General features: G+C 46.7%; 1 protein-coding gene across 1 annotated transcript in view; it reads right to left on the bottom strand.

The window, feature by feature from the left end:
• Positions 1–968: 968 nt before the first annotated feature.
• The window catches only part of prdx6 (peroxiredoxin 6), a 49325-nt gene continuing 23787 nt past the window's right edge, over positions 969–26506 (bottom strand). The window contains exons 3-5 of the mRNA XM_070886212.1: positions 20167–20313; positions 12045–12191; positions 969–1273 (exon numbers count right to left, since the gene is read on the bottom strand). Coding sequence (XP_070742313.1) covers positions 1145–1273; positions 12045–12191; positions 20167–20313 — 423 coding nt within the window. The 3' untranslated portion in view covers positions 969–1144. The remainder of the gene's footprint in view (positions 1274–12044; positions 12192–20166; positions 20314–26506) is intronic.

Genomic DNA, 26506 nt, shown 5'->3' with positions numbered 1-26506 from the left:
AGTTTGCTGTGCGCAAATTGGCTGTCGTGTTTCCCACATTACAAGTGACTACACTCCAAAAGTACTTCATTGGCTGTAAAGCGCTTTGTGACATCCGGTGGTCGTGAAAGGAGTTATATAAATACTAGTCTTCTTTTTACAACAATGCATTATCCACACAGTCCATTGAAGTGATCACCTGCAGTGCTGCACATTTCGAATCAGGGTCACATTCTGCCCAGTGATCCAATGGCACAAATGGTGGGGGAGCATGAGTGAATGATTAGCATTTATTTAGCTCACATAACAATCTAATGGAATGGGGGGCGTCCGATGTCCGATGTTAGGGAAGGAGGTAAGCTTGGGGGGAGTGGGGGCACGAAGAAGCACTCCTGCTCCTCCTGGCCCACAAACAGTGTTGTAAAGGCACTTGTCATTCCCCCGAAGCTGTCCTCATCTCCTTTAAGCTGCCGAGTTTCCCGAGTCCTGGGAAACCTGGCCTGCCAGGGTTAAACATGTAAAACAGGTTAAACATGAGGCTCCCATCCTCATCATAATAGTTAAATAGCCAACCTGTCTCCCGGGAGCAGTGTGGCTGCCTGTCCCCTGTCCCACCTCCGTTAAACCCAAAAGTGGGCAGAGGTTGGGGTTGGATTTGAGATTTAAACAATTTTAATATCTTATCCAACCCCAACCCACCTGTTTTTTGGGGGTTAAAATTACCAAAATTTCTGGTGATGCTTTAAGGGTGTGATTTAATTGCAGGTCTTTTTAAAATTCTGTTCACATCTATCAAAATGTCTCAAAGCGCTCTTTTGGAATGCACAGTGACTGCTGCAGGTGAACACCTACCTGCAGCATCACAATGCTCGGGCCTGTCAACAGTCTGATCAGTTTTACAGTGTATTCCTATCGGCGGAGTACAATACAATCATCTTCACTACTGTCTAAGCAGAGTGGATTTACAAATACACTTCAGAAACGCCACATTCCAGTAAATTAGACTATTTATTATAGAACTGTTACATTAACGAATGTTATTATAAAGAAAGGCCTTTGTCTTTAAGAGTATGATTCCCGTTTGTCCATGTTCAGTCACCGTTGAATTTCAGGACAGGCACAGTGGTGGTGATTAATGTAGCCGTGAATAGCCTGCTGCTGCGTTTCAGGGTTGGGGTGTGAAGCGCAGGTAGCTTTTGGAAGATGGGAGTTTTTCCGTGCGAATTCCCTTTGGGAAGAGCTTGGCTGCCTCCTCTGCAGGAATGTTGGGAAGAACCATGCACTCCTCACCAGCCTGTGGAGAAAAGAAATGTTTTGTTTTTAAAATAAAATTTGCCATCAATACCGTTTTACAAAAAATACTTCGCAACAACCTCGGCTAATATTAGACCAAGGCTTACTTATTTTGGTGAATGGTGCCGAAAGTTTGTTCTTTCCCTCCTACCCCAGAGGGGAAAAATAACTTGAATTGTAACTTTTATCATAAAGAAAACACGTGATAGTGAATTGGCAGCCCCTTTCGTACCTCTCCTCTTTTTCTCTTCCACCGAAGTCTATGAAAAAGAAAAATTGGGGGAAGGTGTAAAACGAGGCACTATCACCTGTTTATCTGCCCGGCGATAAAATCTTTTAAATTTGTGCTCTTATTAGTTGTTGACTAACTGGAAAAAAGAACATTAAGACATAAGAAATAGGAGCAGGAGTAGGTCATTTGGCCCCTCGAGCCTGCTCCGCCATTCAGTAAGATCATGGCTAATCTGATCTTGGACTCAGCTCCACTTCCCTGACCGCTCCCCATAACCCTTTATTCCCTTATCGCTCAAAAATTGGTCTATCTCCGCCTTAAATATAATCAATGACCTAGCCTCCACAGCTCTTTGGGGCAGAGAATTCCATAGATTTACAACCGTCAGAGAAGAAATTTTTCCTCATTTCAGTTTTAAATGGGCGGCCCCTTAAACCTGCTCAACCTTTCCTCATAAGTCAACCCCCTCAGAAGAACATAAGAAATAGGAGCAGGAGTAGGCCATACGGCCCCTCGAGCCTGCTCCGCCATTTAATAAGATCATTGCTGATCCGATCATGGACTCAGTTCTCTGCCCGCTTCCAGTTCCCTGCCCGCTCTCCATAACCCCTTATTCCCTTATCGTTTAAGAAACTGTCTATTTTGGTCTTAAATTTATTCAATGTCCCAGCCTCCACAGCTCTGAGGCAGCGAATTCCACAGATCCACAACCCTCAGAGAAGAAATTTCTCCTCATCTCAGTTTTAAATGGGCGACCCCTTATTCTAAAATTATTCCCTCTGGTTCTAGCCTCCCCTAGCAGTGGAAACATTCTCTCTGCATCCACCTTGTTAAGCCCCCTCATAATCTTATACGTTATGCTAAGATCACCTCTCATTCTTCTGAATTCCAATGAGTAGAGGCCCAACCTACTCAACCTTTCCTCATAAGTCACCCCCCTCTTCTCTGGAATCAACCTTGTGAACCTTCTCTGAACTGCCTCCAAAGCAAGTATATCCTTTTGTAAATATGGAAACCAAAATTGCACGCAGTATTCCAGGTGTGGCCTCACCAATACCCTGTACAACTGTAGCAAGACTTCCCTGCTTTTATACTCCATCCCCTTTGCAATAAAGGCCGAGATTCCATTGGCCTTCCTGATCACTTGCTGCACTTGCATACTAACCTTGTGTGTTTCATGCACAAGTACCCCCAGGTCCCGCTATACTGCAGCACTTTGCAATCTTTCTTCATTTAAATAATAACTTGCTCTTTGATTTTTTCTGCCAAAGTGCATGACCTCACACTTTCCAACATTATACGCCATCTGCCAAATTTTTGCCCACTCATTAGCCTGTCTATGACCTTTTGCAGATTTTTTGTGTTCTCCTCACACATTGCTTTTCCTCCCATCTTTGTATTGTCGGCAAACTTGGCTACATTACACTCGGTCCCTTCCTCCAAGTCGTTAATATAGATTGTAAATAGTTGGGGTCCCAGCACTGATCCCTGCGGCACCCCACTGGTTACCGATTGCCAATCCGAGAATGAACCATTTATCCCGACTCTCTGTTTTCTGTTAGTTAGCCAATCCTCTATCCATGCTAATATATTACCCCCAATCCCGTGAACTTTTATCTTGCGCAATAACCTTTTATGTGGCACCTGGTCAAATGCCATCTGGAAGTCCAAATACACTGGTTCCCCTTTATCCACCATGTTCATTACATCCTCTGTTGCGTATGCAGTAACTGTTAAGACTGAGTACGGTTTAACTCCAAGAGGTATAACCTTGGCTCTGCTTTATTAAGACCCAAAGTGACTAATATACAAAATGGTTGGCCTTTTATACTTGGGCTGCACGCCTCCAACAGTGACACCATCTAGTGGCTAGTGATCCCAAAAGTACATACATGAGACAGTCCGGTGTTTAAGCTCCCAGGTTGACAGTCTCAGTTCAACTCAACTTGGGTGAGTGTTCAGAGTCGGTTGTGACTGGTGGCTGGATGGCTGACCTGATGGGAGTGGCAATTGCCATGTCGGGGATTGAAAGTCCCGATTCATCGATGACCACTGAGTCCTCTGATGACTGGGGGTAGGTTGGTTGGTTGGTCATCGATTGTCTCTTCCTCCGACTGTTCCGGTTCGTCTGTGTGCCGCAGCTTTGTCTGATCCATATGTTTCCTGCATGTTTGCCCATTTTTGAGCTTGACAATAAATACTCTGTTGCCCTCTTTGGCCATGACAGTACCAATGATCCACTTGGGACCCTGACCATAATTCAGAACATATACAGGATCATTTACAGAAATATCGCGTGACACAGCTACGCGATCGTGATATCCTTGCTGACTTTGTCTTCTATATTCAACATGATTATTCAAGTCAGGGTGTACAAGAGGTAGCTTGGTCTCAAGACCTCTCCATCATTAGTTCAGCAGGTGAGACCCCAGTAAGCGTGTGTGGTCTTGTCCTGTAACTAAGCAGTATGCATGACAGGCGGATCTGCAGTGACCCTTGGGTTACTCGCTTCATACTCTGCTTTATGATTTCGACAGCACGTTCTGCTTGCCCATTGGATGCAGGTTTGAACGGTGCTGACCTTACATGTTTGATACCATTGAGTTTCATGAACTCTTGAAACTCCTGACTGGTGAAGCACGATCCGCTGTCGCTAACAACGATGTCAGGCAGACCATGTGTCGTGAACATGACACGGAGATTCCCAATGGTAGCTGTGGATGTGCTGGATGACATGATTACACACTCTATCCACTTCTAATATGCATCCACCACAGCTAAAAACATCTTCCCCAGGAAGAGAACTGCAAAGTCTATGTGGATCCTGGACCATGGTTTCGACGGCCACGACCACAGACTCAGCGGCGATTCCGCTGGTGCTTTGCTGAGCTGCATGCAAGTGTTGCACTGATGCACACATGATTCCAGCTCAGAGTCAATTCCCGGCCACCATACATGAGACCTAGCAATGGCTTTCATCATTACAATGCCGGGATGTGTGCTATGTAGCTCACGTTCAAATTTCTCTCTCTCTTTCTTGTGCATAACAACACGATTGCCCCACAGTATACAATCCGACTGAATAGACAGTTTGACTTTGCAACGAATGTAAGATTTGGTCTCCTCACACATTTGCTTGGGTATGGCAGACCAATCACCTTTGAGGATGCAACTCTTCACCACCGATAAAATCGGGTCCTGGCTGGTCCAGGTCTTAACTTGTTGAGCCATGACAGGGGTTCCTTCACTCTCAAAAGCATCCATAAACTAACAACAGGTCTGCCGGTTGTGGTGTTTCCACCTCCGGTGTGGGCAACGGCAGACGGCTCAAAGCATCGGCACAATTCTCAGTGTCGGGTCTATGGCGAATGACATAAATCATAAGCGGATAATGTCAGCGCCACCTCTGGATGCAGGATGAAGCATTGGTATTGATACCTTTATTTTCAGAGAACAGTGAAATGAGCGGCTTGCGATCTGTCTCCAGTTCAAACCGAAGACCAAACATGTACTGATGCATCTTTTTAACTCCATACACACAGGCTAGTGCTTCTTTGTCTACCATGCTGTAGGCTCTTTCCGCTTTAGACAAACTTTTTGAAGCATACGCGACTGGTTGAAGTTTACCCGACTCATTAGCTTGTTGGAGTACACAACCAACTCCATATGACGAAGCATCACAGGCCAATACTAAATGTTTACATGAGTCATAATGTACCAGCAACTTGTTAGAGCAAAGCAGATTAGTGGCTTTCTCAAAAGCTTTGTCTTGAGACGCACCCCACACCTAGTCGCCTTTTCTTAGCAGCATGTGCAGTGGTTCTAATAAGATGCTCAATTTAGGTAGGAAGTTACCAAAGTAGTTGAGTAGACCCGGGAACGAACGCAGCTCCGTCACATTCTGCGGTTTTGAGTGCATTCTTGATGGCCTTGGTTTTCGCGTCCGTGGGTCTGATGCCGTCAGCAGCAATTTTCTTCCCTAGGAATTCGACCTCTGGTGCCATGAAGACGCACTACGAGCGTTTCAGTCTGAGTCCCACTTTGTCCAGACGGTGTAGAACCTCTTCCAGGTTGTTCAGATGTTCCTCGGAGTCACGACCTGTGATCAGCATGTCATCTTGAAACACGACGGTTCTGGGAATGGACTTCAGTAGACTCACCATGTTCCTCTGAAATATTGCTGCAGTCGAGTGAATTTCAAAAGGGCACCTGTGATAAATAAACAGTCCTTTATGTGTGTTAATGCATGTAAGTCGCTTCGACGTCTCGACCAGCTCTCGTGTCATGTAGGCCGACATCAAGTCCAATTTGGTGAACGATTTCCCCCAGCTAGCGTTGCAAACAAGTCATCAGTCTTCGGTAACGGGTATTGATCCTGTTTTGAAATCCTGTTGATCGTAGCCTTGTAGTCTCCACAGATTCTGACTGTGCCATCATTTTTCAGCACAGGAACAATGGGGCTGGCCCATTTATTAAATTCAACTGGTGATATGATCCCTTCACGCTAGAGTCTGTCCAGTTCAATTTTGACCTTCTCCCTCATCGTATATGGAACTGCTCGAGCTTTACGATGGACGGGTCTTGCATCCGAGTCCACATGAATCTGCACCTTGGCTCCCGAAGTTGCCGATGCCTGGTTCGAACAGCGAGGGGAACTTGCTCAGTACTTGGGCACATGTGTCTTCCTCCGACGACAACGCCTTGATGCCATTCCAGTCGCATGGATGAACTACAACAATTGTACATTCCTGTCTGGCGTAAAAATAAAAAAGGGAAGGTGGCTCAACCGTGGCTATCAAGGGAAATCAGGGATAGTATTAAAGCCAAGGAAGTGGCATACAAATTGGCCAGAAATAGCAACGAACCCAGGGACTGGGAGAAATTTAGAACTCAGCAGAGGAGGACAAAGGGTTTGATTAGGGCAGGGAAAATGGAGTACGAGAAGAAGTTTGCAGGGAACATTAAGGCGCTTTGCAAAAGTTTCTATAGATATGTAAAGAGAAAAAGGTTAGTAAAGACAAACATAGGTCCTCTGCAGTATGAGGGGAAGTCATAACGGGGAACAAAGAAATGGCGGACCAATTGAACAAGTACTTTGGTTTGGTATTCACTAAGGAGGACACAAACAACCTTCCGGATATAAAATGGGTCGGAGGATCTAGTAAGGAGGAGGAACTGAGGGAAATCCTTATTAGTCGGGAAATTGTGTTGGGGAAATTGATGGGATTGAAGACCGATAAATCCCCAGGGCCTGATGGACTGCATCCCAGAGTACTTAAGGAGGTGGCCTTGGAAATAGTGGATGCATTGACAGTCATTTTCCAACATTCCATTGACTCTGGATCAGTTCCTATGGAGTGGAGGGTAGCCAATGTAACCCCACTTTTTAAAAAAGGAGGGAGAGAGAAAACAGGGAATTATAGACTGGTCAGCCTGACATCGGTAGTGGGTAAAATGATGGAATCAATTATTAAGGATGTCATAGCAGTGCATTTGGAAAGAGGTGACATGATAGGTCCAAGTCAGCATGGTTTTGTGAAAGGGAAATCATGCTCGACAAATCTTCTGGAATTTTTTGAGGATGTTTCCAGTAGAGTGGACAAGGGAGAACCAGTTGATGTGGTATATTTGGACTTTCAGAAGGCTTTCGACAAGGTCCCACACAAGAGATTAATGTGCAAAGTTAAAGCACATGGGATTGGGGGTAGTGTGCTGACATGGATTGAGAACTGGTTGTCAGACAGGAAGCAAAGAGTAGGAGTAAATGGGTACTTTTCAGAATGGCAGGCAGTGACTAGTGGGGTACCGCAAGGTTCTGTGCTGGGGCCCCAGCTGTTTACACTGTACATTAATGATTTAGACGAGGGGATTAAATGTAGAATCTCCAAATTTGCGGATGACACTAAGTTGGGTGGCAGTGTGAGCTGCGAGGAGGATGCTATGAGGCTGCAGAGTGACTTGGATAGGTTAGGTGACTGGGCAAATGCACGGCAGATGAAGTATCATGTGGATAAATGTGAGGTTATCCACTTTGGTGGTAAAAACAGAGAGACAGACTATTATCTGAATGGTGACAGATTAGGAAAAGGGGAGGTGCAAAGAGACCTGGGTGTCATGGTACATCAGTCATTGAAGGTTGGCATGCAGGTACAGCAGGCGGTTAAGAAATCAAATGGCATGTTGGCCTTCATAGCGAGGGGATTTGAGTACAGGGGCAGGGAGGTGTTGCTACAGTTGTACAGGGCCTTGGTGAGGCCACACCTGGAGTATTGTGTACAGTTTTGGTCTCCAACCTGAGGAAGGACATTCTTGCTATTGAGGGAGTGCAGCGAAGGTTCACCAGACTGATTCCCGGGATGGCGGGACTGACCTATTAAGAAAGACTGGATCAACTGGGCTTGTATTCACTGCAGTTCAGAAGAATGAGAGGGGACCTCATAGAAACATTTAAAATTCTGATGGGGTTAGACAGGTTAGATGCAGGAAGAATGTTCCCAATGTTGGTGAAGTCCAGAACCAGGGGTCACAGTCTAAGAATAAGGGGTAAGCCATTTAGGACCGAGATGAGGAGGAACTTCTTCACCCAGAGAGTGGTGAACCTGTGGAATTCTCTACCACAGAAAGTTGTTGAGGCCAATTCACTAAATATATTCAAAAAGGAGTTAGATGAAGTCCTTACTACTCGGGGGATCAAGGGGTATGGCGAGAAAGCAAGAATGGGGTACTGAAGTTTCATGTTCAGCCATGAACTCATTGAATGGCGGTGCAGGCTAGAAGGGCCGAATGGCCTACTGCTGCACCTATTTTCTATGTTTCTATGTTTCCAAGCCAGTTCCTGCCGAACAGCGTTGGTCCATTGCCTGGGACAATCTATAGCGGTACATAGAAACGTAGAAAATAGGTGCAGGAATAGGCCATTTGGCCCTTTGAGCCTGCACCACCATTCAATATGATCATGGCTGATCATGCAACTTCAGTACCCCATTCCTACTTTCTCTCCATACCCCTTGATCCCTTTAGCCGTAAGGGCCATATCTAACTCCCCTTTGAATGTATCTAACGAACTGGCCTCAACAACTTTGTGGTAGAGAATTCCATAGGTTCACAATTCGCAAAGAAGTTTCTCCTCATCTTGGTCCTAAATAGTTTAGACAGTGACCCTTGGTTTTGGACTTCCCCAATATCGGGAACATTCTTTCTGCATCTAACCTCTCTGGTCCCATCAGAATTTTATATATTTCTATGAGATCCCCTCTCGTTCTTCTAAATTCCATTGAATATAACCTAGTCGACCAGTCTTTCTTCATGTCAGTCCTGCCATCCCGGGAATCAGTCTGGTGAATCTTCGCTGCACTCCCTCAATAGCAAGAATGTTCTTTCTCAGATTAGGAGACCAAAACTCTACACAATATTCAAGGTGTGGCCTCACCAAGGCCCTGTACAACTGCAGTAAGACCTCCCTGCTCCTATACTCAAATCCTCTCGTTATGAAGGCCATCATGCCATTTGCCTTCTTCACCGCCTGCTGTACCTGCATGCCAATGACTGTTGTACCATGACACCCAGGTCTCGTTGCACCTCCCTTTTTCCTAATCTGTCACCATTCAGATAATATTCTGCCTTCCTGCTTTTGCCACCAAAGTGGATAACCTCACATTATACTGCATCTGCCATGCAATCGCCCACTCACCTAACTTGTTCAAGTCACCCTGCAGCCTCTTAGCATCCTCCTCACAGCTCACACTGCCACCCAGCTTAATGTCATCTGTAAACTTGGAGATATTACATTCAATTCCTTCTTCTAAATCATTAATGTACATTATAAATAGCTGGGGTCCCAGCAGTGAACCTTGCAGTACCTCACTAGTCACTGCCTGCCATTCTGAAAAGGACCTGTTTATTCCTACTCTTTGCTTCCTGTCTGCCAACCAGTTCTCTATCCATGTCAGTACCATGTGCTTTAATTTTGCACACTAATATCTTGTGTGGGACCTTGTCAAAACCTTTTGAAAGACCAAATACACCACATCCACTGGTTCTTCCTTGTCCACTCTACTAGTTACATCCTCAAAAAATTCTAGAAGATTTGTGAACCGTGAACCGCACCGTCATACGACACTTTAATTGTGGCATTGTCAATCACGGTTATGAGTTCTTTGGTGTACGTGTGCAACTTGGCATTGACTGGACTCAGCCTGAGCCTCACAGCCTTAGTATCCCAGCTTGTCGAATGCCCTCTGGCTCATTACCGATTGACTCGCCCCAGTGTCCAGTTCAATCGGTACCGGCACCCCATTAAATTTCACGTTGATCATTATCGGTTTGCTCTTAGTTAGGAACGAGTACAGTCCATACACTTCCTTCTCTGGTATCTCGGATTGCGTATCGGATCCACGCTAGTCTGACCATCATCCTCCACGTGGTGTGTCACATCTGCGGACACTTGCGCTGGAGATGCCCCACTCTCAGACAGGCTTTGCAACTATATTGCTTAAATCGGCACTGCTGGTGCCAGTGATTTCCCCCACAACGCCAACACGGAGAAATCGGATGCATTCCCGCTGGTTGACTTTGGGCAGCCACAGGTTCCGCGTACACAGTCGGGTAGGCCCTGCCATGTGCCGCTTTGTCGAACCAATCATATTTACAGTACTTGCCCAGTTTCGATTTTTCACTGATATCTGCTTTAGACTTCTATCCGTCGTCATGCATGACTGAGCAATCGGAATGGCCCTGTTCAAGTCCAACGTCTCCACCGCCAGTAGTTTATGCAGGATCACCTCATGGTTGATGCCGATTACAAAGAAGTTCCGCAGCATGTCTGCTATCACAGCCCCGAACTTATACAGTCCCGCTAGACGTCTCAGGTCAGCAACGAATTCCGCCGCATTCTGGCCCTCTGAGCGAACGTGCGTGTAAAATCTGTATCTCGAGATGATGATGCCTTCGTCTGGCTTAAGGTGGTCCTGTACCAGTGTACACAATTCTTCATACGTCTTCTCTGTTGAACTCACAGGCAGGAGTAGATTCTTTATCAGACCATAAATTTTTGGACTGCAAACCGTGAGGAACACGGCCCGGCACCGATCTGCGTCACTGATCTCCTCCATTTTGTTGGCCACGAAGAACTGGCTCAAACGGCTCACAAAGTCTGCCCAATCTTCTCCTTCCACAAATTGCTCCAACAATCCAATTGTGCTCATTTTTGCATACAAAGGTTCTTGTTGCCTCGTCGCCAAATGTTGTGTATGCAATAACTGTTAGACTGAGTACTGTTTAACTCCAAGAGGTATGACCTTGGCTCTGCTTTATTAAGGCCCAAAGTGACTAATATACAAAATGGCTGGCCTTTTGTACTTGGGCTGCACACGCATGCGTGCAGCCCAATGGCCTCCAACAGTGACGCCATCTAGTGGCTAGTGATCCCAAAAGTACATACACGACATCCTCAAAGAATTCTAGCAAATGTGTCAAACATGACTTCCCCTTCATAAATCTATGCTGACTCTGCCTGACCGAATTTTGCTTTTCCAAATGTCCTACTACTGCTTCTTCAATAATGGACTCAAACATCTTCTCAACCACAAATGTTAGGCTAACTGGTCTATAGTTTCCTGCTTTTTGTCTGCCAGCTTTTTTAAATAGGGGCGTTACATTTGCCGTTTTCCAATCTGCTGGGACCTCCCCAGAATCCAGGGAATTTTGGTAAATTACAACCAATGCATCCACTATCCCTGCTGCTACTTCTCTTAAGACCCTAGGATGCAAGCTGTCAGGTCCAGGGGATTTATCCGCCTTTAGTCTCATTATCTTACTGAGTACCACCTCCTTAGGTGATTGTGATTGTGTTAAGTTCCACCTATAGCCCCTTGACTATCCACTGCTGGAATATTATTAGTGCCCTCTACCATAAAAACATACAAAATATTTGTTCAGAGTTTCTGCCATCTCCATGTTCCCCATTACTAATTTCCCGGTCTCAACGTCTACGGACCAACATTTACTTTAGCCACTCTTTTCCTTTTTATATACCTATAGAAACTCTTGCTATCTGGTTTTATATTTCGCGTTTGTTTACTTTCATAGTCTATCTTCCCTTTCTTAATCATTTTTTTTAGTCATTCTTTGTTGGCTTTTAAACACTTCCCAATCTTCTGTCCTCCCACTAGTTCTGGCCACTTTGTATGTCCTTGTTTTTAATTGGATACCATCCTTTATTTCTTTAGTTAGCCATGGATGGCTATCTTTTCTCTTACGCCCTTTCCTCCTTACTGGAATATATTTTGAGAGAGTTATGAAATATCTCCTTAAATGTACACCACTGTTCATCAACTGTCCTACACTTTAATCTACTTTCCCAGTCCACTTTAGCCAATTCTGCTCTCATACCTTCATAGTCCGGAATCAACCTAGTGAACTTTCGCTGTGAACCTACTCCACAACTATTTAAAGTAGAGCTTTAAATCAAGTGCCCCCTTATTAAACGGGCACTAGAACCAACAAATGAATAAAACTTTTTGCTGCAGGACATTATCCTCACCTTCCAGTTCACAGGTGTGGCCACCTTCTTGCAAGCCGTCAGCTGCAGGGAATCAATAACTCTTAGAATTTCATTAAAGTTCCTCCCAGTGGTGGCTGGGTACAGGATGGAGAGCTTCAGTTTCTTGTCAGGGCCAATTACAAACACCTGAAGAAAAAGGAAATAAACATCTAAAGGATAATAACTTTTATTTATATAGCACCTTTAACGTAGTATAACGTCCCAAGGCGCTTCACAGCAGTGTTACAGGACAAAACAGATACATTTGACATTGAGCCACAAAAGAAGAAATTAAGGCAGATGACCAAAAGCTTGGTTAAAGAGGTAGGTTTTAAGGAGCGTCTTAAAAGGAGGAAAGGGAGGTAAGGGAGGTAGAGAGGCGGAGAAGTTTAGGGAGGGAGTTCCAGAGCTTAGGGCCCAAACAGCTGAAGGCACGGCCACCAATGGCTGAGCAGTTATAATGAGGGATGTTCAAGAGGGAAGAATTTGAGGAGCGCAGACATCTTGTGGGGTTGTGAGGCTGAAAAAGATTAGCAATAGGAAGGGGCAAGGCCATGGAGTGATTTGTAAACAAGGATGAGAATTTTGAAATCAAAGCGTTGTTTAACCGGGAGCCTATGTAAGTCATAAAGCACAGGGGTGATGGGTGAGCTCGACATGGTGCGAGTTAGGACACGGGCTGCTGAGTTTTGGATGACCTCAAGTTGATGTAGTGTAGAATGTGGGAGGCCAGCCAGGAGTGCGTTGGAGTCGTCATGTCTAGAGGTAACAAAGGCATAAATGATTGTTTCAGCAGCAGAAGAGCTGAGGCAGAGGCAGGCAATGTTACGGAGGTGGAAAAAGGCGGTTTTAGTTACGCCGCGGATATGTGGCTGGAAACTCATTTCAGGGTCAAATATGACACCAAGGTTGCGAACAGTCTTGTTCACCCTCGGATTGATGCTTGGGAGAGAGATGAAGTCAGTGGTTAGGGGACGCAGTTTGTGGCAGGGACCAAAGATAATGGCTTCGATCTTTCTAATATTTAATTTTAGAACATTTCTGCTCATTCAGTACTGGATGTTGGACAAGCAATCTGACAATTTAGATAGCAAGCAGGGGTCGAGAGAAGTGGTGGAGGGGTAGAGCTCGGTGTCGTCAGCGTACATGTGGAAACTGACTCCATGCTTTCAGATGATATCGCCAAGTGGCAGCATATAGATGATAAATAAGAGGGGGCCAAGGACAGATCCTTGGGGGACACCAGAGGTAACGATGCGGGAGTGGGAAGAGAAGCCATTGCAGAAGATTTTCTGGCTACGATTAGATAGATAAGAATGGAACCAGGCGAGTGCAGTCCCACCCAGCTGGACAATGGTGGAGAAGCATTGGAGGAGGATGGAGTGGTCAACTGTGTCAAAGGCTGTAGACAGGTCCAGAAGGACGAGGAGGGATAGTTTACCTTTGTCAACTCACAAAGGATGTCATTTGTGACTTTGATGAGAGCCGTTTCAGTATTGTGGCAGGGCGAAAACCAAATTGAAGGGATTCAAACATTGAATTCATGGAAAGATGGTCACAGATTTGGGAGGTGACAACATGTTCAAGTACTTTGGACTGGAAAGAGAGATTGGAGATGGGGCAATAGCTAGCAAGCAAAGTGGGGTCAAGGGTTTTTTTTTTGTTGAGAGGGATGATCACAGCAGATTTGAAGGAGAGGGGGACAGTACCTGAGGAGAACCGTTAACAATGGGAGCCAAAAAAGGAAGTTGGGTGGTCAGCAGTTTAGTGGGAATAGGGTCAAGAGAGCAGGAAGTGGGTCTCATGGATAAGGTGAGTTTGGAGAGATTAAGAGGAGAGATCAAAGAGAAACTAGAGAAAGATATGAATTTAGGGCAAGGACAGGTGGGAGCCTCAGATGAAGTTTGGCCCTGTGGGCTAGGGAAAGGAAGGGAACTCGCCGAGGCAGCTGATCGGATGGTCTCAATCTTTGAGATAAAGAAGTCCATGAGCTCCTCACACTTGTTGTAGGAGCTGAATGTGGTGGAGACAGGGGAGAGTGGTTTAAGGAGATGGTTAGCAGTAGAGAATAGTAGCTAGGGGTTATTTTTGCAATTCAGTTTGAGCCTGGAATAGTGAGCAGTTTTTGTCGACGAGAGTAGGAACCGATTGTGTTTTTATGTGTTCCAGCCAGATCTGGCAGTGAATGGCTAAACCAGTTGTCTGCCACATCCGTTCAAGTCTGCGCCCTTTTGACTTGAGGGAGCGAAGATAAGGGCTGTACGAGGGGGATTGGCCAGGGTGGGAGAGTAATCTTTTTAATAGGTACTAGGGCATCAAAGGTGGTAATGAGGGTGTGGTTGAGCAGATTGGTGGCTGCAGAAATGTCATTGTTAAAAGAGGGCCAAAGGTTGGACAGTTTGGAGTTGATAAGTGCAGTTGTAATAGAGTTTGGAGAGAGTTTTTTTCCAGGGGCAGATGCAGAAGAAAGTAGGTTTGGATTAGGGAAGGGGAATGTGGGTCGAGAACGATACAAGGAAATGGTCAGAGATGGCTTTATCTTTAATAGTTGGAATAGCAAGGCCACAAGAGATTGCAAGGTCACGAGGTGGCCGTGAATATGGGTTGAGGAATTTACATGTAGGGAGAGATTAAGGGAGGACAGGAGGGTAGTGAACTTAGAGGAGAGAGAGCATGATGAATTGAGATGGAGGTTGAAGTCACCGAGGATGAGAAGTCGCTTGGTGCATAGATTGAGGGAGGAAAGCAGTGAGGATATATCCGTGATAACGTTTTTATCATACTTGGGTGGGCGGTAGAGAACTCTGAATGAGAGGTTAGAGGGGTGGAATAAGGTGAGATGTCCAAAAGATGAGAAAGTGCCGGAGGAGTAGGGGAACAGACCAAGGCATGATTTGGTGATGAGAGCTGTACCGCCACCATGGCGGTCTGGGCGGGGCAAGTGGTGAAAGGTATAGCCGGGAGGGGAGGCTTCGATTAAAGGTAGTGTGTCATTATCCCTCAGCCAAGTTTCCATTAATGCCATGATGTCGATGCAGTCATCCACGATAAGCTTATGGATGGCAAGGGCTTTGTTTGCAAGTGAACACATTCTGCAAGGGGATTTTGAGAGGATCCGTGATGGCTGATTTACTCCCAGCGAACACATGGTCAGTGCTTGGTGGGATGAGTTGGATGGGGAGAAGATTTGCAAGGTTAGCCCTCCCAGGGCAAGCTGGGCAGTAAGGTCGGTGAGAGAGTAGGATGGGGCAGTTGGGTTGCTGCTTGTGAGGGGACAGCGACAAGTGCCAGGGTGAGCCCTTCGGAGAATGCCAAAAGAGGCACAGAGTGAAGCTGAAGGCTTGTCTAAAATGGAGTAAAGTCTGGGACGGTGGCATGAGAGTAGGAAGGTTGTAGTGTAATGAAGTGTTGGGGAATGATGTAGAATCATAGACGTTTACAGCACAGGAGGCCGCCATTCGGCCCATTGTTTCTGTGCCGACCGAAAATTGCACTGGAGTGTAAGCCTAGATTCTTGTGCTCAAATCTCCCAATCCAGAGACTTGAACACAAAAATCTAGGCTGACACGCCAGTGCAGTGCTGAGGGAGTGTTGCACTGTTGGAGGTGCTGTCTTTCGGATGAGACGTTAAACCGAGGTCCCGTCTGCTCTCTCAGGTGGACATAAACGATCCCATGGCACTATTTCGAAGAAGAGCAGGGGAATTATCCCTGGTTCCTGACCAATATTTATCCCTCAGTCAACAGAACAAACACAGATTATCTGGCCATTATCACATTGCTGTTTGTGGAAGCTGCTGCATTTCCCACATTACAAGTGACTGCACTCCAAAAGTACTTCATTGGCTGCAAAGCACTTTGGGACAGCCGATGGTCATGAAAGGCACTATATAAAGCCAAGTCTTTCATTCTTTCAGCTCTAAGGGCTGGATTTTCTGGTCCTTTGCGGCATTGAGGTCTCCTGTGCCCCGCCGCGATCCTCCGATCCGGTTTTGCGGCGGCGTGGAGCAGAACCGCCGGGAAGAGCTGAGCCGGGTGTGCTATGTCTCTGGTCACGACACTGGCAGTAGTTTTGACTTTTGCCCGATCCGTTCGCCCGGAAGTGCGCCGCAATGACTGCCTGGGAAATCAGAGCGGTCCAGCATAGCCGGCAATGGAGAGGAAGATAAAGTGCTCCGAAGGTAAGTGCCAGTGTTTGTTCTTTTAATTTTTTTAGCGATTTGTGTTGTGGCGACGTGGACAATGTTTTCGAACTGTTTGTGTGGTTTTTTTTTAAGGTTCTCCCCCCCTACCCCGCAGGCCTCTTTTGGAGTGCACATGGCCCGGCACGTTAGCTCGGGAGTTTCCCATCCTTGCGCCACAAAAGGTGTACAACACCTCCCTTAGCACTGCGCCTCCTGACGTAGGGCCCAGATGCCCAAACTTACATAGTGAAGCGCAAACTATTCCCGGCCAGTAACTTTCCCGCCCCGCCGCCGTTTTCACCCCGAAAACAGAGAAGCCTAAAATCCAGGCCTTAGTCCGTAGCCCTGTAAGTTACGGCACTTCAAGTGCACATCGAAGCACTTTTTAAATGTGGTGAGGATTTCTGCCTCTACCACCCTTTCAGGCAGTGAGTTCCAGACTCCATACCCCTCCACCCTCTGGGTGAAAAAAGTTCTCAACTCCCCGCTACCAATTACTTTAAATCTATGCCCCTGGTTATCTGCTGAGGGAAATAGGTGCTTCCTCACCACTCTATCTAGGCCCCTCATAATTTTATACACTTCAAGTCTCCCCTCAATCTCCTCAGTTCCATAGAAAGCAACCCCAGCCTATCCAATCTTTCCTCATAACTAAAATGAGGGTAGTTAGCACAGTAACTTTTCCTTAAAAAAAATGTATTTTAAACTTGAGTCAGTGAACTGGCCCCAGCAGTTCAAATCCATCCACAGAAGCAGAGTGAGCAATTTGAGAGAAGCGAATGCAACCTGTAGTTCACCGAGGAAAGATGAAATATAAGCAAGCAGTTATAGAAGAACTCGAGTTAACTAACTTTAACAAAGGTTCAGCTATTCCCTGAAGCTGGATGGATAATTACAACAATAGGGATAGGAGACAATTTAAGTTCAAGGATGGAAGAGCCAACTTCTAGTACTTGATAGGCTACCAACAGAACCAGCCTGCATTATATCAAGCAGTATTGTACTCTCACACTGACAGCACTAGGATATAAAGGAGGTGGATGCGGCACCTCCGTCAGAAAACTTGACCTAACTTCTTTCAGATCCCGAGGACAAGAATACAAATCTCCCACCCTTCCTGGCCGCCCGGCATAGCTCTCAATCCCTTGTTAAAAGGGGTGTGTAATGAATGCACCTGTAAGTATGCTCACAGGTTTGCAGAGCTGTTGACTCTCCACTTTGCCATCCTCGTCTGCCATCCGGAGACGCCATGGCACACCATCTTGCCGTCCGGAGGAGACGGGGGTCCCCGATGGAGTGCACTCTACGCGGGAGTCCTCTCACTATTTATCGGGGACTTGGCCTGGAGGGTGGTGCACTGAGCAGTCCTGTGCAACAAATTTTTAAGCCGGTTCACGGGCTCCCAGGCCGCCTGCAATTTCTGCGGTCTGGAAGAGTCCATGTTCCATGTTTTTATCGAGTGTGTGAGGTTGCAGCCCCTGTTTCATTATTTAAAGGGGCTGCTCCTCAATTTCTGGTTGCACTTCAGTCCCACACTCCTGATCTTTGGACACCCTGTGCGGAGGGGAGCGGGTAGGTCCGAGGGCCTCCTTGTAGGACTGCTCCTGGGCACGGCCAAGGGTGCCATCAGCCGGTCCAGGCAGCGGGCGGTCGAGGGGGTCGTTCAGCCTGACTGCCTGCCCCTCTTCCGCTCTTACATCCGGTCCAGGGTGTCCTTGGAGATGGAGCACGCGGTGTCCACCGGTACGCTCGCGACCTTCCGTGAGAGATGGGCGCCGGAGGGACTGGAGTGTATTATTGCCCCCGGCAACCAAATTTTAATTTGATTTTATATGTTTAAAGTTTAATTTGTTTTATTGTCGGGTTTTAGTGCCCCCCCCCCGCCTTTAATCAGGGGACACTTGATTTAATGTTTATTCATTGTTCTCTCAACGAAGAGAGTTGCAGAGCTGTTGAAACTTTCCACTTTGCCATCCTCATCTGCTGTCGGGACACACCATGGCGTACCATCTTGCCGTCCGGAGGAGGCAGGGGTCCTCAATGGAGTGCACTCTATGCGTGAGTCCTCCCACTATTTATTGGGGACTTGGCCTGGAGGGTGGTGCACGAAGCAGTCCCATGCAATAAGTTTTTAAGTCGGTTCACAGGCTCCCAGGCTGCCTGAAATTTCTGCGGTCTGGAGGAGTCAGTGTTCCACGTTTTTATTGAACGTACGAGGTTGCAGCCCCTGTTCCATTATTTAAAAGGGCTGCTCCTCAAATTCTGGCTGCGCTTCAGTCCCACACTCCGTATCTTTGGGCACCCTGTGCGGAGGGGAGCGGGTAGGTCAGAGGGCCTCCTCGTAGGACTGCTCCTGGGCACGGCCAAGGGGGCCATCAACCAGTCCAGGCAGCGGGCGGTCGAGGGGGTCGTTCAGCCTGACTGTCTGCCTCTCTTCCACGGTTACATCCGAGCCAGGGTGCCCTTGGAGATGGAGCACGCGGTGTCCACTGGTACACTCGCCCCCTGCCGCGAGAGGTGGGCGCCGGAGGGACTGGAGTGTATCATCGCCCCCAGCAACCAAATTTTAATTTGATGTTTTGTCTAAAGTTTAATTTGTGTATTGTGCCGGTTTTATTGCCCCCCCCCCCCCGCCGACTTTTAACCAGGCACTTGTATAATTTGTGTTTTTAGTGCCCTCAAAAAAAAACCAAGGGGGCACTTGTTTGAAAATGTTTAGAGTGCCCTCCCCCCACCCCCACCTTTAATTAGGGGGCACTTGACTTTGATTTAATGTTTTTTTTATTGTTCACAACAAAATAGTTGCAGAACTGTTGACACTCTCCACTTTGCCATCCTCGTCTGCTGTCCGGACACGACATGGTGCACCATCTTGCCATCCGGAAAAGGCGGGGTTCCCCAATGGAGGGCTCTCGATGTAGGAGTCCTCCCTCTATTTATTGGGGACTTGGCCTGGAGGGTGTTGCATGGAGCAGTCCCGTGCAATAAGCTTTTAAGTCGTTTCACAGACTCCCAGACCGCCTGCAATTTCTGCGGTCTGGAAGAGTCTATGTTCCATGTGTATGTTCAATGTGTGAGGTTGCAGCCCCTATTCCATTATTTGAAGGGGCTGAACCTCAAATTCTGGTTGCATTTCAGTCCCACACTCCTGATCTTTGGCATCCTGTGCGGAGTGGAGCAGACAGGTGAGAGGGCCTCCTCGTAGGACTGCTCCTGGGCATGGCCAAGGTGGCCATTAACCGGTCCAGGCAGCGGGCGGTCGAGGGGATCGTTCAGCCCGACTAACCTGCCTCTCTTCCGCGGTTACGTTCAAGCCAGGGTGTCCCTGGAGATGGAGCATGCGGTGTCCACCGGTACGCTCGTGGCTTTCCACGAGAGGTGGGTGCCGGAAGGACTGGAGTGCAACCAAATTTTAATTTGATGCATTAATGTCAAAAGTTTAATTTGTTGGTTTAAGTGCCATGTTAATAAGGGGCACTTGATTTATTGTTTTACCAAAATAGTGTAAAGCTGTTGAATTGTGAATGGCTTAGCCAGTCATGTGATGTTCACAAGACTCAATAAAACCCCAGCCAATTGGGTTTAGGAGATCCACGATGAGGCAGGTGGTTGTGAGCATAGTGGACGAACTGGTAATGTGCAGCTTGATTGTTAAACCAACTAGTTCTTAATAGCAATGTGTGGCTATGAATGCTTAAGCAAAGAACCCATGAAGCAAATACATTACCGGGTGTTCAATAGTTGGGTATGTCTGCTTTGGTGCTGTTTTCCCAGAGCCCAAGTAGAATTACGAGAGTCCCCAAGTAAGTTGCCGATTCAAAAAAAAAGGTCACGATGCAACTAACTTCTTTAGCAAAGTATTGCAGCCCTTAAAGGGCATTTTCCACAAAGGTAACAGGTTGAGCAACATTGCATTAGTCTTTGCACAGTAGAACTTACAGCACGAGCAGTCAGCGGTAGGCCCTCCTTGTTCCTTTCCGCAGGATCGATCATTCCCAGTTGCACAGCCAGCTCTCTCTTCTCATCAGCAATGATGGGGAATGGCAGCTTTTGAACAGGCGGTTGTTCAATGAATGCATTGATATCCTGCACATGGCAAACAGAGTCAGTATGCGCATATATAGATACTTTATCGCATACTATACCAACTGCTCAGAGTTGAATTCTGTAACTAGATCTCTTGCTAAGCTGAGCACTGCCCCTGAAAAACATTACAAAGGGTTGGGTGACCAATCCATACCTGGCATACACAATGCACCAACTCAGCTGAAAACTTCATATTACATACTCATTTATGTCTCATTTTTACTCCAACAAGATATTTATCAACAATTTAATTCCATCCCTCGTTCTCAGAACCTACCTTAAGTGAGAATCAGAGCCTTTTACATGAATTTCTTTGAAACACAATGGCTTATGTGGGCATATGCAGCAGCCATTTTGCAAACAGTAGCATACCACAAACATCTAAAAAAAAAATGGGTGAGCTGTTAATCTGTGGGGGGTGGGGGGGGCGGCGTTGGTAGAGGGAGGAATGTTGGCCAGTAGAACTCCCTACTCTTCTTTTGAAATCCTGTCATGGAAAGGTGTACAGGCCTCAATTGTAACATTTCATTCAAAGAACAATAGCTCCAACTCTGCAGTCCTCCTTAAATGTTGCACTTGGTGAGTCAGGATAGGCTTTCTGCAGAGGTCTTGGAGTGGATTTAAGAACTTCAGATCTTTACACAGACACTCCTCGGTTCTCAAAAAAACCATGTTTTTCCTGTTCTTGTTTTAAGAACTTGCAACTCCCACAACAAGCATAACTAGTCATCTAATACAAACTCTGGTCAAATAAGCAGGGATGCAGCAAGGATTCCATTCTAGAACTTTGAATAGCCAGATGTTCACTTTTAATGCCGCATCTCCTTAGAACAACGGCGATACATGAAATAGACTGGTGAAATGCAAATATGACTAAACATTGGATTGTATCTTTCACCAAAAACAAATTAGAGGAGAAAGAGAAAGAAAAGGCACAAGACTGTCTTTATGAGACGTAGCAGGCTGCAATGTTCAGATGCTGAGCATTGTTCTTTCACGCAAGGCATGTCAGAACTTGGGAGCCGAATTTGGTCACCGCCCATTTTTTGGCGGCACCTACATTTTTGCCGCCTTCTGCCACCGGGAGCCACTTTGGGCTCCGTTGTGTGGGCAGTCGCTGGATGGGAGCGGGAATGAGCGGCTGGCATCAGTTGGAGGCCTCTCCACTCGGCGATCTTTGGAGAGCCTCCAATGCGCATGCGTGAGACTTCGCGATTTTTGTTGTTGTTGATAAATGGGCGGCGACCAAATTCGGCTCCCAAGTTCTGACATGCCTTGCGTGAAAGAACAATGCTCAGCATCTGAACATTGCATCCTGCTACCTCTCAAAGGCAGTCTGTGCCTTTTCTTTCTCCGTCTCCTCTAATTTGTTTTTGGTGAAAGATACAATCTAATGTTTAGTCATATTTGCATGTGTCATCATTTTGGGGCAGTTTGAGGCTGATTGTTGTAACCACCTGTGAGTGTGAGAGGGGAGAGGAGCGAGTTGGAGGTCGGAGAGGACACAGTTGGAGGTCGGAGAGGGGGCATTCTGAGTTGTAGAGTGGGCAGTTGGAGAAATTGAGACACACTAACTATTGAGAATCCATTTGTTTCATCATTGACGAGGAATGGTCAGAAACCAGCAATGAAGACTGGCAAAACCAGGCCTAGAGCCCCATGGTTTAATGAGCAGGAATTGGAGGAGCTCGTGACGGAGGTGGAGTGCAGGTACAATGACCTCACCCGGGATGGTCATGGCAAGCCTCCACCACCCCAATACTGACGCATTTGGAGGGAGGTCGCTGAGATTATGTCCGCAATGGGCAATGTTGAGTGGGATGGGGAGCAATGCTGGAAATGTTGGTAATGATTTGGTGGTAGCAGCAAGAGTGAGTAAAAATGTATTCGTCCCCTCCTGTCCAACGGCAAAAGGTTTGTACGCCAGATGTGTGTGTTTGTAGGAGTGTGTGTGGGGGGCATCAGCAAAGGGGCTAAAGGCTGCAACGCTTCTTTGTGCAGAAGAAAAATGCATCCAAGGCAGCAAGCCTGCGTGCGACTGGAGGGGGACCAACAGAGGTGGTCGAATTGAGCAGACTGGAGAAGCGTGTGTTGGCATTGGTGGGTGACTGCCACCTTGCAACCACAATGGTTGATGCAGATCTGGTGCTAGAGCATGGTAAGGTTATACTAATCTCCAGTGTGCGCAACGCTCATGGCATGTAAGGTCATGCAATGTTAAAGCACTCGCGGTTTACCGCACACTTTGTTGCCCAATATTGGTATGCCCATGTAGAGATGGAACTCCTTGCTGGCAGAATGTGAGATGGCACGGCTCACATCTCAGCTTGACCAGCACCACTGCCCCCCCACCCCCCACAGACTGAAATGTTATCCTCTACTTGCAGATAATGACTCGGACAGTACGGATCAAGACACACCATCAACCTCTGGCCTTCAGAGAAGCCGTCAGGCCCCAATGTTTCCCACCCCAACGTTGCCCCAGCCCAAGACAGCGGATCCTTCCTCCACCTCCCCCTCCCGATCACCCATTACCACCGCTCCCACCTCCGCCACCTGGAGCCACGAAGAAGAGCCCGACTTTGTGGCCCTTGAGCTCCAGGAGCAGGAACAGGATGACAGCAGCCTCCTGCCATGTGAGCCAGGTGTCAGCAGAACCTCGGCGTCGGGCTCAGAGTTCTTGGGGTTTGGAACGGACTCCACACTGGCAAACTCAACCAATCGCAGAGGACGTGGTGCGAAGGCAAGCAAGGCGCCAGAACCCACCAGGGGCGAGCAACCACCTGAGGATCCACCACGGCTCTCTGCAATTCAGGAGATGGTCCAGCTATCATGGACAAGCGTGAAGATAGGTCGCAATATGCTCCAGGTCATGGCTGGGATCCCTGGCAGCATGGCCACCTTCACCCAGCAGCATGATGACAGGATGGACCGGCTCATTACTGTGTTGGAGCTCACTACCGAGACCATTGAGGCGATGAGGCAAGAGATGGCTTCTGGATGCATAGTGCAAGCCCCTGAGCCCACACCCTCAAGGCAGACAGGTCTGGAGGAGCAGGACATCCCGGCGCCTTCGATCACACCCCCTGCCTTCTCACCAAGATGCACATGTCTGCAGACATCCCGCTGCCCTCCTGCATGACCTCGTCAACCAGAGGCAGTGAGGGGCAGGGGAGTGGCACGCTGTGATTTAGGCGGGGCGAGGAAGAGAAGCTTGGGCATCGCTTCAAGGGCGGGGGGAAGTGAGATGGTGGTGCATGGTAGAGGGGTGGGTGTTGGTGGTGTAAATGTAATAATGTTATGTAACCTCTGTTATTGTGCACTTGTAAATACACTCACATTGTTGACCCTCTCGGTGTGTGGTGTCTTGTGAGAAACACACATCTGTCCTTCAGGTCATCTGCTTTATCAGGAATATCTTCCCATCCACATATGACTGCACTCTGGCTATCGCAACACGCTTTATGTGCTGTGAGGGTTATTCGATGTGTCAGATTAATTACATCTCTCAGAATAGACTTATGTCTGTCACCACAAGGCACGCTGGGTACAGGTCTTTTGTGATGAATCAGAACAGATTTTATGAAGTAGTTTCCTTGCAGTACAAAGAAAGACACATTAACAAAGCGATAGTGACAGTCTAGTCGTTGAGACTTCAACGGTAGGCCACTGAGTCACAACGGCACTTGTCTCTTGCTGTGTTCTATTGACCGTAGTCCTTCCTCAGTTTGGTCTGTAATCGCGCTGCCCCTAAAGTTGAATTGCTCTAACTTTATACCCTTTTCCTCCCATGCAAATATTGTTAAGTGTCTGCAGCTGTCTCAGGCTTACAATAGATCATTCTAACCCTCTCTGTGATATGTAGTGCTTCCCTGAGAACTTCTTGAAGGACTGTGTCACAGAATTAATTAATCAGCTTGGATGGACAAAATGTGAAAATGTGACTTTTCACTTATTCATAATTATTTTGCCTTCGCCATTGGGCTTCTCAATGAAGGTCTTTCAGCAAAGTCAAAGAAGAAAGTTTCCATCAGCCTAGACACATTTCAGTCGCTTTTGTCACATCCAAATTAAACCTGACCATCAGCAATAAAATAAAGCAACATCCACCTAACTTTTTCCCAGCAGTCCCAGTCAGGATGGTCCAGCACCTGCACCATAGCCGCGATGTGCAGCGCTGCAGCACTCGGAGCCCTTCTCCCTGCCGCCCGACTCACGGCCAGCTCACACCTGCTTTTTGTGAGCGATGCTTCTGGTGGGCGGCAGGTCGATCTGAGGCCAGCATCCCTCACCAAAATCCGGCATGGACGGGCGGCATGACATCACACCGGCGGATCTGTCCGCGACCAATCTCGCGCCAGGCAGAACCGGGACGGCAGATGGGCGGTTCCAGAGGAATCGCCCTAAATACATACATTTCCAGCGGATCCTCGGCGGGTGCGGGCACAACATGCACCAAATTCGGCCCCTATGATTTGTAGACTGCATTTTGCTTTAGGGCTTTAGGAGGACTCTTGTCATTAACATTCTGTATTTTATTTTTGTATGCACAACTTTTAAATTAGAGCCTAGAGGAGAATGGGGTGTATGAAGTCTTACAGTGCCAAGTGTGAAGTGATACACATTGGAAGAAAGAATGAGGAGAAGCAATGTAAATACAGTTGTACAATTTTAAAGGGGGTGCAGGGACAGAGGGACCTAGGTCCACATACACAAATCGTTGAGGGTAGCAGGACAAGTTGATAAGACTGCTTAAAAAAAAAGGAGCATCCTTGGCTTCATTAATAGAGGCATATGGTACAAAAGCAAGGACATTATGCTAAAAGTTTATAAATCACCGGCTAGGCCTTAGGTAGAGTAGTGAGTCCAATTCTGGGCCCTCACTTTAGAAAAGATGTCAAGGACCTTGGGAGGGTACAGAAGAGATTTACCAGAATGATATCAGGGATAAGGGACTTCAGTTATGTGGCGAGACTGGAGAAGCTGGGATTGTTCTCCTTGGAGCAGAGAAGATTAAGGGGAGATTTAATAGAGATGTTAAAAATTAAGAGGGATTTTGGCAGAATAGATAGAGAGAAACTGTTTCCACTAGCAGGAGGATCAGTAACCAGAGGACACAGATTTAAAATAATTGCCAAAAACATCCAGAGTGAAATGAGGAGGATTTCTTTTTAAACACGAGTCATTGTGATCTGGAATGCAGTGCTTGAAAGGGTGGTGGAAGCAGATTCAAACTTTCGAAAGGGAATTAGATTATACACTTGAAAATGTGAAATTTGCAGGGCTATGGGGAAAGAGCTGGGGCGTGGGACTAATTGGATAGCTCTTTCAAAGAGTCGGCATAGACACGATGACCTGAATTACCTCCTTCTGTGGGATTCTAAAAATGGATGAGTAATCAACCAAGAACTAAAATGCTGTTGCTCAATCCCAATTGAAACCGAAAACTAAGTGAGAATAGCTATCCTCGCAATTTCAATGCGGTCATGATAGATTTGATTAACTAAAGGCAGTCTTGAAGTTTAGTCAGTTAGGGCTCTGCATTTATTCTCATTAGGGAGAGCGCAGGATTTCCATTCTCTGTCACTACATATAATATTTTAGCATGCTACGTCGAGATATCAATGGCAGTTAGTTTTGACAAGCTATATAGGTCTCAGTTTTGCATTGCCAAGAATACAAGGTTACAAATTTCAACTATCCTAGTCCTGAATTACAATGATACACAGCTTTGGAAAGGAATGGAGAATACAACAAAAAATGTAATTTAATTTCTACAACAGCAACTTGTATTTATATAGCATCTTTAATGTAGTAAAACGTCCCAAAGTGCTTCACAGCAGTGTTATAAGACAAAACAAATAAATTTGGCACCGAGCCACATAAGAAGAAATGACAGCAGATGAAGCTTGGTCAAAGAGGTAGGTTTTAAGCAGCATCTTAAAGGAGGAAAGAGAGATAACGAGGCGGAGAGATTTAGGGCCCAAGTTTCAACTGGATTTGCTCCATTTTTTTGGGGGCAACTATTTTTTTTGGTGGAGTATTCTAGAAATTGCAATTCTCCACATTTAGTTTGCTCCAGTTCTAGTGGGTTAGTTTTGTTTTGTTTTAGTTGAGGTTTTTTTTCCAAAAGGGGATGCGTCAAGCCACTTATGCCTGTTTTGTGAGTTTGAACTGCGAAAAGTTACTCCAA

Source organism: Pristiophorus japonicus, chromosome 8 (genome assembly GCF_044704955.1).
Source record: "Pristiophorus japonicus isolate sPriJap1 chromosome 8, sPriJap1.hap1, whole genome shotgun sequence".
Classification (NCBI taxonomy): domain Eukaryota; kingdom Metazoa; phylum Chordata; class Chondrichthyes; family Pristiophoridae; genus Pristiophorus; species Pristiophorus japonicus.
This window is presented reverse-complemented; position numbering and strand designations above follow the sequence as displayed.